The sequence below is a fragment of the Malaclemys terrapin genome, chromosome 25, assembly GCF_027887155.1.
Source record: "Malaclemys terrapin pileata isolate rMalTer1 chromosome 25, rMalTer1.hap1, whole genome shotgun sequence".
Classification (NCBI taxonomy): Eukaryota; Metazoa; Chordata; order Testudines; family Emydidae; genus Malaclemys; species Malaclemys terrapin.
In genome coordinates, this window is record NC_071529.1 from 1,680,881 (window position 1) to 1,700,618 (window position 19,738).

General features: G+C 60.3%; 1 protein-coding gene across 5 annotated transcripts in view; it reads left to right on the forward strand.

The window, feature by feature from the left end:
* The window catches only part of FMNL1 (formin like 1), a 58,674-nt gene extending 44,822 nt beyond the window's left edge, over window positions 1-13,852 (forward strand). For 4 of the 5 annotated variants that reach the window (XM_054014618.1, XM_054014621.1, XM_054014620.1 and 1 more), the window contains 16 exons: window positions 315-425; window positions 771-920; window positions 1,519-1,620; window positions 2,105-2,342; window positions 2,875-3,201; window positions 3,765-3,889; window positions 4,253-4,455; window positions 5,588-5,822; window positions 6,634-6,702; window positions 7,296-7,376; window positions 8,218-8,347; window positions 8,546-8,709; window positions 9,142-9,243; window positions 9,648-9,737; window positions 10,145-10,268; window positions 11,971-13,852. In XM_054014618.1, the coding sequence (XP_053870593.1) occupies window positions 315-425; window positions 771-920; window positions 1,519-1,620; window positions 2,105-2,342; window positions 2,875-3,201; window positions 3,765-3,889; window positions 4,253-4,455; window positions 5,588-5,822; window positions 6,634-6,702; window positions 7,296-7,376; window positions 8,218-8,347; window positions 8,546-8,709; window positions 9,142-9,243; window positions 9,648-9,737; window positions 10,145-10,268; window positions 11,971-12,074 (2,355 nt within the window). In that variant the 3' untranslated portion in view covers window positions 12,075-13,852. Of the gene's footprint in view, window positions 1-314; window positions 426-770; window positions 921-1,518; window positions 1,621-2,104; window positions 2,343-2,874; window positions 3,202-3,764; window positions 3,890-4,252; window positions 4,456-5,587; window positions 5,823-6,633; window positions 6,703-7,295; window positions 7,377-8,217; window positions 8,348-8,545; window positions 8,710-9,141; window positions 9,244-9,647; window positions 9,738-10,144; window positions 10,269-11,168; window positions 11,267-11,970 lie in introns of all 5 variants that reach the window. The other variant, XM_054014619.1, reaches the window with a different exon arrangement.
* Window positions 13,853-19,738: the final 5,886 nt, after the last annotated feature.

The window sequence follows — 19,738 nt, forward strand, 5'->3', positions numbered from 1 at the left end:
TAAGGGAGACAGTGTTCTGGTGTGGGTGGCAGGACGCCGGGGTTCTCTTCTCTGCTGTTGACTTGCTTGACCTTGGGCCCCGTCTGCTGGCTCCGTAGAGCACTCTGTGGCCGCGTTAGTGTGCTAGCAATGGGAAACGCCGTCTCATGCGTGTTCACGCTGGGCATGAGACCCTCTAGCGGCAAGGTCACAGTGCTGCTTCTGGCACTGTCACTGATGGTTCTAGTGTCTCTGCTTGTATCTCGCTGCCCCCACCCGCCGCTTGCCCTGGTGGAAGGAGAGGCTCTGGTGCTAACCCTGGGGCTCCCCGGCAGGTGGCCTGCATGCAGTTTATCAACATCGTGGTGCACTCGGTGGAGAACATGAACTTCCGCGTCTTCCTGCAATACGAGTTCACTCACCTGGGGCTGGATGAGTATCTGGAGGTGAGGCTGCTCTGACCACTGAGTTCTGAGGGAGGGGAGAGAGGGCTGGTCTGTATGCCCCCATCAGGGACATCCTCTGTCTACAGCCATCGTGTGCCATCCCAGCCTGGGCTATTGGCCAAGCAGCCTGGAAATGCTGGGACAGAGAAGGGCTGGGCGAGGACTGGGGTCCTCTGGCTCCCTCTTCCCCAGAGGAGAAGCAGGGTGTTTCCGGAGGAAGAGGAGGTGTGGGCGGATGCGCATTCAGCTGAGAACGATTGACTCGGAACGCATGGAGCTCCCCGGTAGGGTTAAGGGCTGGGCTGGGCCTGGCTTTGAACGGGGACCCTTGCTGTCTTGTGACAGAGGCTGCGTTACACGGAGAGTGACAAGCTGCAGGTGCAGATCCAGGCATACCTGGATAACATCTTCGATGTGGGCGCCCTGCTGGAGGACACAGAGACCAAGAATGCTCTGCTGGAGCACGTGGAGGACCTACAGGAGCAAGTGGGGCAGGTGAGGGCCCTGGGGCACCAGCCAGGGCAGGCAGGGAGCGAGGAGCCGTTCCTGCTAAGGGCGTCTGCAGGAGCTGATCTGTGTATGGGCAGGAAAACGCTGCCGTGTGCTCAGCGTGTCTCTGTGACCTGAGAGCGGGGAGGGATTCCAGGGCTGCTCCTCCATGCCCCTAGCGCCGCCCAGCTCTGGAACAGGAGGGCTGGTTGCTTTGGTCCCTGCTGATCCAGTGTTTGGCCAATGGGAGGTGCTAGGGAACGAGGCCTCCATGCTGCCTGTAGCTCTGTGAGCCCAGGAGCTTTGACCCTGGCACTGAGCGCGCTGACACTGCCGCTTAGCCCAGGGGTTCCCCACGGCCTGGGCTTGCTGCCCCGGGGAAGGAGTTCTCCCAGCCCCTGCCAGCTGGAGGGGGACTTTTCTCTTGGGCAGGGGGCTCCCAGCATGGTAGAGGGGAGGTGGTCTGCTGCACATGCCTGCTCCTGGCATTGGGGCTGTGTCATCTGCAACTCCCCTCCTCACTCCACATGCTGGGAGCCTGTGCCCTGGCCCACCCCACGGCCCCGCTCATGGGGGACTGGCTGAACGCTGGTTCCTCTTGCAGCTCACAGAGAAGCTCCAGGATGCGGAGAACGAGTCAATGGCCAAGATCGCGGAGCTGGAGAAACAGCTGAGCCAGACACGCCGTGAAGTAGAGACACTCCGGGTGAGACCAGCAGGGAAGGGACGGGGGACACCGAGGCTGGGGGCGGGGTGAGGCCAAGTGGGAAGGTGCAGAGGGCAGTGAGAGAGGTGTCGGGCAGGGTGGGGGAGGTATGGGGGCAGGGAGACGGGGAGGGGCTGGTTCTGGAGCATGGTGGGCGTTCCAGTGGGGAGATGTTCCCGCACTGAGATCTCGCAATGCTGCTGCCAGCCTCCCCGAGCGGCTCCTCTCCCGGCGCGGCGGTGCTAGGACCGGGGGCCTCCTGCTGTAGGTGGGCTCCTGGCACCGAGTTGCCAGTGCCGGAGATGGGGGCTGGGGGGCAAGGTGGTGCCTCTCTCTGTTCGTGGATGATCCCCCCACCCCTCTCTGGATCTCTCAGCAGAGGGACCCGTCCCTGCTGGCTCCTGCATGAGGCCCAGGGATCGGGTCCCTCTGCTGAGGAGGGGGGATGGCACTGATGCCCGCTGTGCTGTGTGTGTCTGCCCAGGAGCGGCTCAGCGAATCCAGCAGCCAAGCCAGCTCCCCCCCACAGCAGCAGCAGCAGAGGCTGGCGGATGCCCGTCCCTCGGCCTTGGAGCAGAAGCTGGAGGAGCTGGAGGAGAAAGGGTTAGTCCGGATCCTGCGTGGGCCAGAGGGAGCCGTTGCCATCGAGATTGTCCCTGTTGTCATGGAAACCACAGCAGTCCCCACGGTTACTGTAGAAGCCTCCGCCTCTACCAGTACAGGTACCTTCAGTGGGCAGTGTAGCTGGGGGACTGCAGGGGTTAATAGGATGGGGTTGGGGGGGTCCCAGGCTGGGACCCCTGTGTTGGGAGTGAGGCTCTGAACACTGGGTTACCATGTGCCACCCCTATGCTCCTCCCCTCTGGCCTGTCCCGGCTGGGGCTGCAAAGAACCCTCTTCGCAGGCAAAGGGCTGGATCCCCACAGAAGAGCCTCATGCTGGTGCTGGCCCTGCTGCCCACCGGCTGCCTGTGTTCTTGCCATGGGCCGCTTCCTGGGATCGCGGCCCCGGGCCAGGTGCTGCACAGATGTGTTCCAAAGCACTCTGTCTGCACCTCCCAGCTGAGGCTCTGAAAGCACTTTACAGAGGAGGGTCAGCATGATACACCAATGGTACAAATGGGGAAACTGAGGCACAGAGTGTGGGCAGTGACTTGCCAAAGGTCACCCAGCAGGTCAATGGCTGGGGACAGACGCCTAGTCACTCCATTGCTGGCAGGGTGGATGGGTGACATGTCTCTTACTTACTTTGCAGATTTGGCATCTCCTTCCATTTGCTCCCCACTGCCGCCCCCTGCTGCTGCCCAGACGATTCCTCCGCCTCCCCCACTGCCCCACACCGAAGACACCGGCTCTGCCAACCTGCCTTCTCAGAAGCAAACCCAACCTTCTGCACCCCCTCCAGCTCCACCCCTTCCTGGGAGCGACACGCCTCCACCTGCCCCGCCCCTTCCCGGGGTCGAAATCCCACCACCTCCTCCCCTCTCGGTGGAGGGCGGCCCAGCCCCTCCTCCCCCTCCGCCCCCACCCCTGGGAATGCCAGCGGGGGAGGTCAGTGGCCCAACCGCAGCAGCCAGTTCGGGTGAGTGCAGTTTCCGGGATGCGATGGCGTGTGCAGGGTGAGAGCCAAAGCACAGCGCTGGGCAGAGGGGCCGGGGGTGCCCTGGGGAGACGGGTCCCCTGGTTATCCACAGAGCAGGCGTAGCTTGGCCACCATCATTTACACCACAAAAGGGCCAGCCAGGGGGATGGGTTTGGGTGTGAGGTGGAGACTGATCTCACCCATCACTTCACAGCCATCCCCAAACAGCCTTCAGCTGAAAATGATCTGGGGCCCCTGACCTAGCCGTGAAACCCCCTTGCCGCTTAGCCTGGTCCCTGGCCTTCTGCCAACTGGACCGGAACATCGGTCCATCTGCTGCCTTGCCTCTGGTGGCAAAGCTGTTCTCCAGGGAAAGGAGATTGCCCACAATGCACCTGGCCAGCTGGGCCGTGCTCTCATGGAGATGTGAAAACCCTTCCACAAGCTTTGTGATGGGGTTGGAGGAGCTGTGAGGTCCCGGTTGTCCTGGTGCTGCAGGTTGGTTCTGTGGGCGCTCACGGCACGCTCTCCAGCCCACTCCTCTCCCTCCCTCTCCTCGCTAGCCGTCAAGATCAAGAAGCCGATTCAAACCAAGTTCCGAATGCCCATCTTCAACTGGGTGGCTCTGAAACCCACCCAGATCAACGGGACCATCTTCAACGAGCTCAACGACGAGAAGGTCCTGCAGGTGAGGCTGCCTGGCCCCGGGCGGATGGGCTGAGGGGCGGAGCAGGCTCTGAGCTGCATGGAGACTGCCCGAACGGCCTGCAGGCTGGCCTGGCAGCCTGGTGCCGTGAGACTGGCGTGCTCAGCCCGGGCACAGCCCAGAGCGGTGAGAAGGGGCAGCATAGGGAAGAGCCTCCTGCCTGCCAGCGGGCTGGGAAAGGTGGCTGGAGGAGGCTCTCTAGTGCTGGGACAGTTTCATGGACTCACCAGTAGGAAGCCGGCCCAGCCCTAGAGGAACGGGCTCCCTCCTCTCCCCGGCACCCCTCCCTCTCTCCATCTCCGTCCTGCTGAATTCTGCCTCTCCTCTCCGCTCCCCTCCCCGCAGGAACTGGACATGAACGACTTTGAGGAGCAGTTCAAGACGAAGGCTCAGGGTCCTAGCTTAGACATCAGCACCCTGAAGGTGAAGGCTGTTCAGAAGGCCCCTAGCAAGGTGACGCTGATCGAGTCCAACCGAGCCAAGAACCTGGCCATCACGCTCCGCAAGGGCGGCCTCAGCATCGACAGCATCTGCAAGGCCATCCAGACGTGAGTACCCCAGGGGCTGGCCGGAGGCAGGAGACGGGGGAGCTAGTGAGGAGCCCACGGCTTGGACACAGCCTGGCTGCAGGGTCTGGAGCCAGGGCCTGTGGGAGGAGACGCCCAGGCGATGGTCTGGAGTGGGGGGAGGGACCCAAAGCTCAGCTGAGCTGAAGTTGCTGGCTGGACGTCCGGGAGCTGACGTTGGGAGGCTGAGCGGAGGTGTAGGGCTGCGGGAAGGGGGGCCTGGCTAGGCAGGTCTGGGCATCACTGGCTAAGGCTGGCTTGGAGGTGAGGGCCTAGTGAGAGGAGCAGGGGTCAGGGGCAAGGAGCAGGGGATGCCTACAGAGAGGACAGGGAGGCCCAGTGAACGGGGCAGTGCAGGGACAGCTGGAGAGGGATGGGAGAATCTGGATGGGATGAGAGCAGAGGGAGGATGGGATTGGAAGCAGGGAGCTGTCGCCGGGGTCGAGAGGTTGAGGAGGAAGAGAATAGAGTGGAGCCCTGGCTTTTAGCTGGGAAGAGGCCATTAGACCTTGGTGAGAGCTGATTTGATGGCGTACAAGGGGTGAGAGATGGCCTGGAGCGGGTCTAAGGGCTTGTCTACATGGGGAAACTTACTGGGTAATTGTAGCACTCGTAACTGTGCTGGTGAATTCCCTGTGATGGGATTGGAGAACTGCAGCCAGCCTTTGCAGACACTGCGTTCAAGGCGCTTGGAGAGGAGATGGGCGCTGGAGAGGCAGGGGAGTCCAGGTGCATTGTGGGGGTGAACCAGGGTTGAGGATTGACAAGGCAGACCATGTGATGAGAGAGGAGCAGAGACATCAAGGACACTGAAGCATGGAAAGAATCAGCCACTCTGGTCAATGGGAAAAAGGGAAGAGCTGGCAGGAGGAGAGGGCTGAGGGCTGACTGGACTGAGGCACAGACGGGCCAGGTGACAGGGCATGGGGGAACGGAGCTCAGGGCGAGCCGGGCGTGGGGAAGACCAGCTCGCAGGAGTGGCAGAGTTGATCCAGAGCCGCAGGCCCAACGGGGCGGGCAGGGCGAGGAGCTGAGCGGCGAAGGCTGTTCCCTGCGAGCGATGCTGTAGCTGCGTGTGCGATGCTGCACTGGCCTGTTTGCCTCCCTCCCCCAGGTACGACTTGAAGAGCCTGAGCCTGGATTTCCTGGAGTTGCTGCAGCGCTTCCTGCCCACCGAATATGAGCTAACGCTGATCCACAAGTACGAGAAGGAGCAGCGGCCGCTGGAGGAGCTGTCGGACGAGGACATCTTCATGATCAAATTCAGCCAAATTCCTCGCCTCGCCGAGCGCATGAACATCATGACCTTCCTGGGCAACTTCAGCGACACCGCCCAGCTCCTGATGCCGGTATGGGCCAGAGCAGGCGACCGCCTGGCCTGCACCCGCAGTGACCTGGGTGGGGGCTCTGCCGGGGGCCAGGGGTAGTGAGGTCAGAACGCTCCCGCCTGGGCCTCCTCCAGGACTCGATGAGATCCGCGAGCAGGGGTTTGGGGACGCTGAGAAGCACTGCAGGCCTCCAAAGAAAGGTCCAGTAGCGGGAGGAGTGGGCTGGGGGATCACGGGCATTTACTCTTCAGCAATCTGGCTTCCAATCTGCCCAATCGGGTCGGAAGACCCAGGGAACTGCCTTGGTACATCTCAAGCTAGTTCATTAGCTATCAGAGCCGCCACGTGCACTGGGGGACATCTGCGTGGGCAGCTCGCCTCCAGGGCTGGGGTAGCGAGGAGGGCAGCCCGCCTGGACGGTGCTGCCTCAACTGAGCCATGGGGTGGGAGACCCCAGGGCCGGGGTGGCCAAGCCGGGGGAGCCCAGGGCTGGGTGGCAGGGGCTGCAGGTGAGGACCAAGGGCCAGGGCCTTGGGATGAGTGGTGTTGGCTGTCTGGAAGCACTGGGACCGGTGTCGCGGTGCGATCAGGGTGGGTGGGGTTCCTTGTTTGGGGCAGGGCTTGGCTGGGGTGGGAGCCCAGCTCTGGTACTGTTGGGGGCTCCTTGGGGGGAATGCCTGGGGAGACTCTTGCGTGGGGTGGGGCCAGCGTGGGGGCCTTGTGCTGATGGGGGAGGGGTGGTTTGTGCTGAGCAGGAAGCAGTCTCTGCAGGCGCTTTGGACCCAGGCTGTGCCTTGCTGGCCCCCTCACCTGCCTCTCCCTCTGTCGGCAGCAACTCAACGCCATCATCGCCGCCTCCATGTCCCTCAAGTCCTCGACCAAGCTCCGCAACATCCTGGAGGTGAGGGGCTGGGGGCCCGACTGGGGGACTCCAGTGCCTGGGCTGGGCTTGGGTCCCAGGGGCACCATTGGATTCTCTCTCCTGTGGGGCAGGGGGCTGCTCTTTAGGGGCATGGGGAGTGGGGAGGCTAGGCTGGAGGAGGAGGGCCCAGGCTTGGCTGTGGGGGAGGGTCCGGGCTAGGCTGGGCTGGGGGGCACGGTCCAGGTTTGACTGCGGGGGAGGGCCCAGGCTGGGCTCATGTCTTGGCTGCGGGGGGGGCTGGGCTGGGGGAAGGGTCCAGGCTAGCCCGGGGGGGAGGGGCTGGGCTGGAGGGGGGCTGGGCTGGGTGCAGTGTCTTATTTGGGAGAAGACTCCCCCAGGCATCCTGCAGCCGATTGGCTGGTGTCCTGAGCTGCCAGGCTGGGTATCTGGGATGAGTCTCAGTGCCTTCCTGCCCCGTGCCCAGGCCACTTCCCCACTCCAGGGGGGTGCCCCCACTGGCTGGCTAACAGGGATGGGCACCCTGTGCCCTGGCTGCCCATGGGAACCCCAGCCTGGCAGGGCTGCCTGGCACTGCCCCTGCCTGGTGATTGTTAGCAGCCATCTCTCTGCAGATCGTCCTGGCCTTCGGGAACTACATGAACAGCAGCAAGCGCGGAGCAGCCTACGGCTTCCGGCTGCAGAGCCTCGATGCGGTAGGTTGGTGGGGAGAAGGGCTCCCCTCGGCCCGGACAGGAGTCCTGAGAGTTCCCAGGCAGCACCGGACAAGGGGGGCGGGGGTCAAGCAGCAGGTCTCGCTCTGTGGATCTCATGCTGGGGGAGTGGGGAGCTGGCAACGGTCAGCCAGGTCTGCCCCCGGTGAGGAAATCCAGCCCTAGATCAGAGGGTCTGCAAAGTCTGCTTTCGCTGCCAGAGCATGAACAGTGAGGGGAGAGCATGCCAGGGAGGGGTGCTGCTGGCTGGGTGTGGGCACTGGGGGCACTAGCAGGAGATGGACAGTGGCAGCTGGGAACTGAAGGGAGCAGGAGGTTGGTAGGGGATGAGCGGTGCTGGCTGGTATGGGCACTGGGTGGTGGCAGCTGGGTATGGGACGGAGGGGGGCGGCTGGGTATGGGACGGGAGGAAGAGGGGGGAGGCTGGGTATGGGGCAGGGGGCGGCTGGGTATGAGGCGGGGAGGCCGAGGGTGGCGGCTGGGTATGGGGCGGAGGGGGGTGGCTGGGCATGGGGCGAGGGGGCGGAGGGTGGCAGCTGGGTATGGGGTAAGGAGCGGAGGGTTGTGGCTGGGTATGGGGTAAGGGACAGAGGGTGGTGGCTGGGTGTGGGGCGGAGGGGGGTGGCTGGGTATGGGGCAAGGGGGCGGAGGGTGATGGCTGGGTATGGGGTAAGGGGCAGAGGGTGGCAGCTGGGTATGGGGCGGAGGGGGGTGGTTGGGTATGGGCATGAGGGGACACTAGGGGGCAGATGGTGGCAGCTGGGTGCAGGTTCTGGGGGTGGACACCTGGGCATGGCCCCAGCCTGACTCTGCTGTCCCCCAGCTGCTGGAGATGAAGTCAACAGACCGGAAGCAGACGCTGCTGCACTACATCGGGCGGGTGATCATGGAGAAGTACCCGGAGCTGACGGGCTTCCACACCGAGCTGCACTTCCTGGACAAGGCGGGCTCAGGTAGTGGGCAGGGCTGGGCTCAGGGTGCCCGCAGGTGGGCCAGGCCCGAGCCCTGGGGAGGTGGAGCTGGGGGGCGCAGTCCCTGATCCAGGCAGTCTGCGTGAAGCCTGTCGGAGGAGCCAGGCCCTAAAGGAAGGCCTGGGAGCTCAGGGCAGCCCTGACCCTGCAGCCCTGACGCTCCGTTCTCTGCCCGCCTAGTGTCCCTTGACAGCGTGTTGCAGGACATGAGGGCCCTGCAGCGGGGCATGGAGCTCACCCGCAAGGAGTTCATGCGGCAGGACGACAGCCAGGTGCTCAAGGACTTCCTCAAGGCCAACACCGAGGTGATGGAGAAGCTGCAGACTGACAGCAAGACCGCCCAGGTAGGTGGGTCGCCCCAGACCGGGGGGGCTGGACCGAGCCTGCCGAGGGGGGCGGGTGGGGGGCTGATGCTCTGGTGTGGGAGCTGAGCTGGGGGCGCTCTTGGGCTGGAAGGCCGGGGCCTGCTGGCGGTGCAGGGGGAGGGCTCAGGTGGGGTTGCTGGGGGGCCTCTGGAGCAGGCTCCCAATGGGAGCGCCGTTGGGCAGGGGGGTCGGGGGGACACTGAGGGGGGCAGGGTTGGGAAGCCAGCATTGGAGCCGCCGCGCAGCGAACGTGCTGCCGTTCGGGCGTAGTGCAGCAGGCGCTCCCTAGACAGCAGAGCTCCTCGGGCCCAGCCCGCTGATGCCAGCCTGGGAGCAGGGTGATGGGAGTGGAGCCTCTAGCACCCCGGCACCTGGGGACGGCTGCACTAACGGGTCCCCCCCTGCCGGCAGGAGGCCTATGAGTCAGCTGTGGAGTACTTCGGGGAGAACCCCAAGACCAGCCCCCCCACCATGTTCTTCCCTATATTTGTGCGCTTCGTCAAGGCCTATAAGGTAAAGGGGCCCAGGAGCCGGGGGGAGGGGCCAAGCTGCCCTGCAGCCCGTGGGGCGACGCTCTGGTCGGGCCATGGCAAGAGGATGGCAGCAGCCCTGGGAATCTGCTTTGGCTGGGACTGGCCTACGCCAGCAAGGATCCCGTGGGCCCCACTGATGCCGGGCGCGTTGGCTGGGCAGACTGGATCTGGGATCCATGGGGGACGGGCACAGAGCCGCTGTCACCCTGTGGGCTCAAGCAAGGTCTGCCCAAAGACTGGCCCCGGGCCCTGCCTGCAGGGCCAATTCCAGCCAGGCTTTGCAAGCTCCCTCGGAGGCAGGAGGCGGGGTGGGTCTGCTTCCGGGGCGGTGGGGTGGAGAGCTCCAGCCCGTGTAACCAGTGCCCACACTGTTCTCCTCCCAAGAAAGTGGAGCAGGACATCGAGCTGTGGAGGAAAGAGGAAGCAGCTGCCAAAGAAGTGGAGTCCAATTCCCCCAGCAAGCCGGAGCCAAAGGTACGAGCCAAGTTGTAACCCCCAGAGCTGGGCTCTGCTTCATCCCACAGCCATGACACCAAGCACCTGTCCCACGTGCTTGCTCAGGAGCCTGGGGTGCCTTTCCCAAGAGGTGGGGTGTCAGCCCCTTGCCAGCTCCCACGTTCTGCCTCCCTAAAACGTCCCCTGGCCACTGGATTCTGCTTCACTTCCTCTCATAACCCAGAGTGTAGCATTGCGATGTGCCGGTACACAGCTGCCATGCTCCACCCCAGAGGTGGCTGCAGTTCTGTAGCGGGTGAAGTGATTCTTGTATCTGGTTTGTAAAGTGCTTTGGGGTCTCCTCCTATTGAAGAAGGAGACACTGTCTGTGAGGGGCCAGGTGGCTGAGGGCACTAACTTCTCTCTTTCCACGGTTGCTACCACAGTCTCCTGCCCCCAAGGCCAAGCGCCAGCAGATGGACATGATCGCTGAGCTGAAAAAGAAGCAGATGGTGAAGGAGCCTCTCATTTATGAGGAAGGAGATGGCGCCATTGAGGACATTATTTCAGGTAAGGGGGCACAGACCCAGAGACCAGCGGGGTCTCCCAGGTGTGGGAGGTGAACCCACGGAACTAACGCTCCATACCTTAGCCACTGGCCACAGCCAGGGCAGCTGGTGCAGAGCGGGTTCCTGGCCAGGTGGGTACCTGCTCTGTGATGAGTTTTCTTTGGGCTCTGCGTGTCACATGACCACTAACCCCCCCACTCCCGTTCCCACACCTCGCCATGTGATACACACCATTGCTACAGCCTGCTGCCAATCACAGGGCCATGCTCCGGCCTCACTTCCCAAGGCACCATCCCCTGCTGTTCCCTGGCCTGGCTGGCAGCTTTCCCCGTCCCCTGGGGCTCAGGGAGGGGCAGAAACTTCGGATGTACTAGGGTGCTCCGTAGCTGGAGCAGGGAGCAGCTGTCAGGACTCCCAGGGTCTGTTCCCAGCTCTGGCACTGCCGTGCTTGGGGCGAGCTGCACCCTCTCTGGGGATTGGTGCAGCGGGCTGGTGCTATGCACTGGGAGCTGGTAGTGCACGAGTGTGTGCAAAGGGCTGCCAGGGCCCGGACTGAGCGTCTCTGCCTGGGGGCTCCCTGCTGCCTTTCCGTAACGCCCCTGGATTTCCAGCCCCCCAAATCTCCCTGGACTGTGCCAGCAGTGGAGCCAGCCCCTGGGCTTGGGCGGAACTGAGGGGGCAGGCTCAAGTCATCCATCCCGTGGGGGGCTCGACGCAGCGATGCTCTAGAGAAACGGCTCCGAGCAGAGCTCTGGCCACTGGGCAGGGCTGAGCTCTCCCCGTGCACCTTGGTCTGTCTCTCATACATCCTTGGCCTCACCTCCTTCTGCTGCTCTCTCCTGCTCTCTCTCTCTTCCCCCCTCCCCGCTTCTGCTGCCTCTCGGCGGATCGCTCTGCTCAGCTCTGAAGACCGTTCCTTTCACAGCCCGGACAGGCAAGCGCTCGTCCCGGCTCTTTTGCGAGGCCAGCTTCAATGAGGAGAGCCCCCTGTAGCTCTAGGTAACCCCTGCCTGGGGAGCTGAGGTCCAGAGGGGTGCCTGGGCCTGGGTTACGGCCTGCTTTGGAGGAGCTGGGCTGGGGGAGCAGATTCCTGGCACGCACCTGCTGGGAATTCAGCCTGTTCCCTCTGAGCTGGGTGCGCTTCAGGTGGGAGGACGCTTTTCGGCTGCTCCTGTCCCCTGCGCAGCACGCGAGTCAGGGTGGCGCTAGGCCGGGGGCTCACGTACGTCTGTCCGTCACTTCCCTGCCCACACTGCTTTGGGTAGTGATCTGGTTTGCGCTCACGCTCTGTAGGGTTGGGCCTGATCCGTGTGGGGATGGCAGAGGCCTAGACAAACTGCGGGTGCCTCACCAATTGGTGCAGGAGGCAGCATGCATCCCTTGGCGCCAACACAGAACGGGGAGGCCCAGCGAGGCGCTGGCCCACTCCTGCTGGGCAAGCGTTGCAATATGAAGCCATGTCCCCAGCTCCTGGCGTTCTGCTTCCTTCCATGCCGGCTGGATGGGAAAGGCCCCTTCCACCCCACCCCACCTCACAGCCAGCAGCAGCTGCATGGCAGGGTGGGCCGTGGCCCCAGCATCTGCTGGGGGTGAAAGGCACCAGTGAGGGGAGTTGCTCTCATCCCCTCAGGGCAGGTGCAAAGGGCTGCGTGGTTCCCCCTTGCTGGCCGGCTCCAACCAGGCTCCGTTTTCTCTGGGCACAGGTCTGCGGAACCAGCCGTACAGGCGTGGCGACACCGGCCGGTGCAGCGCCAAGAAACGACCCACTGGCCAGACCCTCCAGGTGACCTCTGACATCTCGCTGTGACCGCCCCACCTGGAGGAGGCCAGCCAGCAGTGCCACTCTGCCCCCCAGGGGAGAAGAGGTGGATGTGACCCACAGGAACTGGGCCACCATGGCCACTGGCCTGAACCAAGGACTCTCACACCAATGGGAGAATCCCTGCTCGCTGCTTCAAGCCGCTTAACTGCTCAGAGTGCCAGCTGGTGCCATGCACCCCCCGCCCCCCAATCAGCCATGCACCCGGCATGCCTGGCACAGGGCTTCCCCCACTGGCCAGGCAGCGGACGAGTCAGTGGCTGTGGGGAAGGGGGAATGCTGCGCATGTGGCAGCTGCTTGAGCTCCACAGGGGAGACCAGAGGGGGGTTAGGGCCCCAGTAGCGATTCCCATCCCTCTTCTCCCTCAAGCAACACCACATGCTGGGCCGGAGCACAGCCACTGAGGGGGTTCTGCCCACGGTCTGTTCTAGCCCTGCCTTCCTGCTTGCCAATTTCACTTCGGGTTACAGTCCATGGGCTGCATCTTGTACTGTGACCTCCCTTCTCCTGCTGCTGTAGGGCTGACCCTGACCCCAGCCCCCCAATAGGCTTTGACACTGCCTTGCTCCTTGGCCCCTGCCCTGTTCTGTGTTGTAGTGAGGACAGAGTGCCCAGGCTCTGGCTGCAGGGGGGACCTACAGGGCAGCGCTAAGCTGAAAGGCAGGGAGAGCACAAACCCTCTTGGCTGGCAGGTGGGACTAGGTTGACCAGCCGTCCTGCTCCAAGGGGCTTTGTCCTACATATGCACCTCTACTCCCCCCATGTCCCGAACAGTCACACTTGCTCGCTGGTCACCTTACGTGGGAAGGGTATTTTAGGGTGGCTTTTAAATGTCTTCCTTGGCTTTCTCTTTATGCTGCGCTGCGCGGAGGAGGGAGGGTGGGATGGATCATGGGAGCAGCCCCTCTCTCATCCCCAGGAACCAGGGCGGCTCAGAAACGACAATCAACAGGGGTAAAGCATCACTATTCCTCATGTCACCACAAGGTGGCACCCTTTCCCCATAACTTCTGCGCGTGCGCACACCCACACCCACACACACACCCCGCCCCCCCCAGCTCAGACCGAGTGCCCGCTATGCCCTGGGCAGGGCTGGAGCCTGGTGCATGGCTAAGCCTTTCCCAGGCAGATGAGTGACAATCAGACCGGTTGGCCTGGGCACGTCTATCAAAGCCCTCAGCGCACACAGCTGGCTGCACGGGTGCCCCCATTGCCGGGGGCTGCAGTAATGCAGTTGTGCCGTCCTCGCTGCAGAGCAGGCAAGTGGCTCTGGCCAGCTGCAGCAACCCCAGGTGCAGTGCTACTCCAGTGTGTAACCTGCCCCGCTGCATGGCTGTGCACCCAGCGAGGCCTGTGTCTGCAGCTCCCCAGCCCCTCCAGCCCCGAGTCTCACGCCTCAGAGCCATTCGCTGTTGGACTGAAGCAGCCCCCTGCTTGCAAGGTGCATTTACTACTGTGCTAGCCCCCTTCTCTCGCCCTGACTCAGGGCTCACGGCTGCCACAGATCTTGCTCGGCCAGGCGTTTAGAGCAGGGCCAGAGCAGTGATCGCTTCCTGCTGTAATTAAGAGGCAAAACGCCAGCTGCTTGGTATCACTCACAGCTGCTCCTCACAGTGCAGGGGGGTGGGGGTGGGGAAATGAATGTGTAACATACTATGCCTTTAAGAAACAGGAACTGCTCCTTTGTAGACATTATTTTTATATCCTGGCTGTGAGGCCTGGTTTGATCCAGCGCCGCACTGCTAATAAACCCACTACGGGTCCAGTGCCTGGCTGCTCCAGTGAGGCCCCTCGGCCGGCCTGTGAAACATCGCCGCCGTCCCTTGGTGCATGCAGGGCTGAGGTCGGGGGCGTCGTGTTGGTGGTAGAGACAAGTGTTTGAGCTTACAGCCCAGAGCTCTGTGTGCACTCAGCCAGCTGTCGCCCCCGCAGCTGGGCCAGCAGAGAAGATATTGTCTCTCCCGGGAGTGAAACAGCAGCAGGGAGAAGCTCCACTCCAGAGCATGGAGATTCAGGCAACGGCCTGGGGTAGCTCAGGGAAAGCGTCACTCACTCAGTGCTAGCGCACTCCGCGGCCTCCGGCGAGCATTACCTCGGAGACACTGTCCCCAGAAGTGATTCCTGCAGTTACCAGGGGGAGCTGAGACCTTCAGCCGGGAGGGGAGCTGCTGGCATGTTGGGAGCAGTTTGAGAACCCAGCAGTTCATCCACCTCCGCTGCTCTATGGCCTTAGAGAGTGCTGAGCACCACCCCTCCAGGGATCATTCTTGCCCCAAACAACCAAAAGCAAGGAGGGGAGCCATGCCATGCCTCAGGTCAGCAGCAGAGCCAGCATTCAACCCCAGGGCTCCTGCTGCCCATGCCAGTGCCCTGGTGGCCCAGTCTATTTGTAAGCGGCCCAAACAATAGGGCCCTCACACCTAGGGCAGCTCCTGTCCTGATCCTTAGTCCATTGTTTCCCTTCTCTTCAGTTCAGCTAAACTATAGGCCTGTGCCAATGTCACATCTTCAGTGGGATTCTAACCTTCCACTGCTGGGCAGCTATGCTCCTACCCCTGCTCTTCTGCATTACAAACACTGCAGCCATGCAGATCCCAACAGCAGAACCCAGAGTACCGGATATTCACCACGGGGTTTGCTCCCCCCAAAGGTCGGTACGTCCTGAACCTGGTTACTGAGCTCATGGAGTTCGACGCTTGGAATTCTGCAAATGCTGGCCCTAGCGCCAAGCAGGAGCACTGAGGCAAAGGCAGAAGTCTAGCACGACTTAAGAGGTGGTTTCTCTTCTACGTTGCCTTTATGTATCAAAAATTAACAGAAATCCTTGGGAAAGGCTTGCATGCATCTAAAGGACTCAGCCCTCAGCAGTTAGCTTTTCCTTTCGCGGGTACATTCTGTGCCCAAAAGCTCAGGCTTCTCCCTTGAAGATGGAGCTTGGTAAGCTTATGACAGTTGCTTGCAATAGGGATCTACATGCAGTGATCCAGGAGGTGCCTTCTAGTCCTATGTCCCAGTTTCTCCTGGGGCGGCAGAGCCCCCTCTCCAAACCCCCAGCAGGAACGGTGCTCCCACCCCATCTGTGGCCTACGGGCCGATGGCCACACAGAAACCTGAATTTGTATGCGGCTGCAGGAGAGGTGCTCAGGTTATTGTTCAAACAGCATAACCAGGTGGGGGCTCACCCTGCACTCAGAGGAAGATGTGGAACCTCTTTCCGACGCACAGTTACTTGGTTTCGGCTGAAGTTTGTGGCCTAGGCACTGTCGCAGATATGCCCACCCCTCACTCATGGGCCACGCACTGCAGTTACACTACAGAACCAGGCCCACCTGAGATATTTCCATTGGAAGCTGGTAGAAGGCAGCGCTGTGACTGCTCAACTGATCCATCTATTTATCTTCCACCATCCCAGCCATCTAGCAGGAGGAGTTATAATAAAAAGGACATTAAAAAAAAAACAAAACCCAAACCTATGGTTTAGGCTTCAATCAAAGTGTTCAACGAGTGGTACAAAATCTATACTGCTAGTGGGAAATGCCAGCATGGCTGTAGCCTCCACCCATGGGCACATGCCCAACAGAGTGAAAAGCAACATCCAGGGAACAACTGGACCACTGGATAGATCAGGGGTGGGCAAACTACGGCCTGAGGGTCACATCTGGCCCTTCAGATATTTTAATCCAGCCCTCAAGGTCCTGCCGAGGAGCAGAGTTCAGGGCTTGCCCCACTTCGGCACTCCGGTCGGGGGCTTGCCCTGCTCCATGCGGCTCCTGGAAGCAGCAGCAACGGGTCCCCCTCTGGCTCCTACACATAGAGGCAGCCAAGGGGCTCCGCATGCTGCCCCTATCCCAAGTGCCACCCCTGCAGCTCCCATTGGCTGGGAATGACGGCCAATGGGAGCTGCAGGGGCGGTGCCTGCAGACAGGGCAGCACACAGAGCTGCCTGGCCACGCCTCCACATTCCAGAGGGGGAATATGCCATTGCTTCTGGGAGTTGCTTACGGTAAGTGCCGCCTGGAGCCTGACCCCCTCCTATGCCCCAACCCCCTGCCTCAGCCCTGATCCCCCTCCTGTCAGCTGAACCCTTACACCCCACACCCTCATCCCCAACCTCACCCCAGAGCCCTCATTCCCCCCCTGCACCCTAAGCCCCTGCCCCAGCCCCTTCCTGCACCCTGAACTCCTCATTTCTGGACCCACCACAGAGCCCTCACCCCAAGCTGGAGCCTGCACCCCCTCCCACACCCCAACCCTCAATTTTGTGAGCATTCATGGCCCACCATACAATTTCCTTACCCAGATGTGGCCCTTGGGCCAAAAAGTTTGCCCACCCCTGGGATAGATACATGGGATGGGCACCCTTTTGGTTTCAGGTACCATCTCTGTGCTGCATTCTAGGTCACTGGGTGCCTTTAACCTTATACTTAAATACCATCAGCCCCACTTAGCGCTTTTATATAGCGGGGGCCCTTTCTTCCAGGCTATGTGGCTCTTATGAGAAACCATGTAACAATGCTGGGGTAGAACTTGTGTTTTCAACACCCCAATTCCAGCCTCACATACAGTTGAACACACGCCACGTCCAGCGGCAGGTATTAGGAAATAGCCTTCTAGCCTCTTCAGGCTTCCTCTCCTGGCCAGAACAAAGGAACATAACAAGCTCCTAGACGCACAATCAGTGAGCAATCAACAGGCAGAACTAGTGGACTGAACCAGCAGGTCACAGACTGCTCAGAGCTAAATTTCAAACCCAAACCAGATTGTTTAGGGATTAGCGTGTGCCCGGACTGGAAGGGGTCTCAAAGTCTGGTGCTCAGGTTGGTAGGAGCAACCCCTTTTCTCTCATCTCAGCCACTGATCAGAGTGGTTACTTACCTGTGCAGTATCTGTTCTCTGAGCAGTATTGGGCATATATATGCTCCCCCAGAGAGGGTCTATGCACCCAAAGTGCTCAAGAGTATCAGGTGCACATAAACTCCTTGTCACAGAGTGTGGGGGGGACACAGGGCCCTGCACCCCCGGCTTCCTGCGATTCACCATGACTCTCAGCCAGCCAGTAAAGCAGAAGGTTTATTTAGACGACAGGAACACAGTCCAAGACAGGTCTTGCAGGCACAGACAACAGGACCCCCTCAGGTCCATCTTGGGGTCCCGGGGGACCACAGGCCCATCTGGGCTCCCCTTCATTATACCAGCCAGCTCCTGACACTCCTGCAGTGCAACGTATGTACACGCTCACTTGAAGGAGAATCGGCCCAGAGGTTGCTTAGTTGGACAGGTAGTCTATGAGCCTAGTTTTCAATGCGTGGAAGTTGCTTTCAGTGAAGCCTTGTGATAGCCAATTTATGCCCTGAAATGATTTATAAACTCCTACAGAGGCAACTTCACTTTCAGCCAGCTTGACACCTCCACTAGCTGGAGGCTGACACTACTCCCTAAATGATACAAACTGGCAGTGACATTCTCAGCTGACACTTCATATAGGTGCTCTAAAGGTGTCTGCACTGTAATCAGGAGGTGGGATTGCAGAACTAGTGTGGTGCTAACAGGCAGCTTGCTGTAGACTATTCTGCACTGCTGTCACACCTTCACCACCCAGGGATATGTCTACACTGCAAGCAGGAAGTGGAGCGTGTACAGACATACCCCAAGTCAGCTTTGACCCATCTAGCTCGAGTAACAATTGCAAGGAAGCCCTGGCAACAGGGCCAAGCCCCACCAGCCCAGGGCCCTGCACATGTATTCACACAGTTTCATCGCGCTTGTTACACGCGTTAGCTTTGAGCTACCTCTATACAGGCTGCACCCACCCCCTGTAATCACACTGCCATGGTGACACTCTGTCAGCATTACCAGCCATTCTACAGCAGCTGGAGTTATGGCACCATGAGAGTTATTCTTGGGAGAACACAGTTGAGGGGAAGTGGGGAGGAATCCATCTGGAGCTCCTGCCCCATTCACTCCCTGTGCAGATATCCCATATGGTGGTAATAGTCAAACAGCCCAGGCTGCCCCTGTATATTTTAGAAAGCCTCATACTCTGATGGTTGGAGTCTTTGCTTGGGTGCCCAGCAGCCTAGCGCATGGCACCTGGAGCAGAACGAATAACCTGGGTTTCAAGGGGTGGCTCTGGGCAGGGAGGAGGCCCCCAATGATGCAGATTCTCAAGCCTGGGACAGCTGCTGCAGGTGTGACAGAATAAGAAGTGCTCCCAAGGCTCAGGGTGCCGCTCCCTGCCAGAGGCTGGTCCCCCCACTACAGCCTACGTTCAGACATCTCGAGCACGGGGCTTTCCCCAAGTCCACAGCTGAACTCCACCTCCCTGCCGGAGCATTTTTCAAGAGCCCCAGCCTAGGTTTTCCTTCCTCCTCACACCACTCCCCTCGAGGTTCCGCTCAGCAGACACCTCCACAATGAAGCTGTCACTCACCAAGGAATACTAGAATGCTTGACTAACCAGGAATCTAGGCCAGGGCTGGAGCAGAAATGAACCAACAGATGCTAGGGCCTTTGGGCTAGTTTTAAGCTTGGGTCTAATTAAATGATGGGTTTGCAGTTAGAGGCCCACTTTCTCCCTCCCCAGAACTTCCCTTCCTGAAACTGATTAGCATATCCCTGGTGGGATGGGGAAGGGGGTGGAGCTGTTTGAAAGCCACTTTTCTGTAACCAAATGAGGCGATGGCCTGCAGGAACCCACTGAAGCAGAGCTGAAGAAACCAGACAAGTCCAGTTACACAGTACCACACTACCAGACAATGCCACAAAGAGCTTCATTCTTTTCATTGACAGGTCAACCTGCATTTTTATTTATTTATTTTTTAAAACCTCAGTTTTGTAAAGTGTCTCCATGTACAACAAACAGTTCAACCCTATGGAAAACAGGGCAGCTTCCACCCCTCGAAGTAGCACCCATCCCACCCAGCACCCTAACAGCTTCTTGTTGTTTTGTTTTAAGCGGCATAGTTTTGCCTAGACCCTTTCAGGAGGGGGCGTATGTGCCACCGCTCTCGCCTTTCCTTCATCCTCTATTCCCTAACCTGTGGTTCTTCACTGGACAGTGACAGGTAATAGCAAGCAGCACCTTCTTACTCAGGCAACTGCATGCACCGGTCAGATCCACGGATTCCAGCAACAAAAGCTTCCCCCCACCTTGTACTCCTAGCGCTGCAGAGACATCCAGCCGCAGGGGAGGGACCTGGAATCTCACCTGGCTCAAGCAGCACCAGAACATTTAACCAAATTGCACCCGCAGATTGTCAAGGCTGGGGAGTCGGAGCTGGAAAGTATCAGAGGGGTAGCCGTGTTAGTCTGGAGCTGGAAAGACATCTCTTACTTGCCAGGCAAATTTGATCTGGAATCGTCGAGACAAACATGATGCCCTTCGGCACCTTAGTCAGTTTACAGAGCGGATCCACACTCCAAGGACAGTAAGGAAAGGGGAGTGGCTTGTGGTACCAGGAACGAAAGTCCATCCTGTCAGCTGGAGATTAGAGGGTGCACGTGATATGAGGCTACAATGAAGAGGACAACATTGTCGGATTTAAGGTGGACAAGATACACGAGGCGGAGATACTGGCTAATGCTGGTGTGCCAAAGCGCAGGATATACACATCCTGCCCACCTGGATTCACAAGGGTTTACACTTTTACTC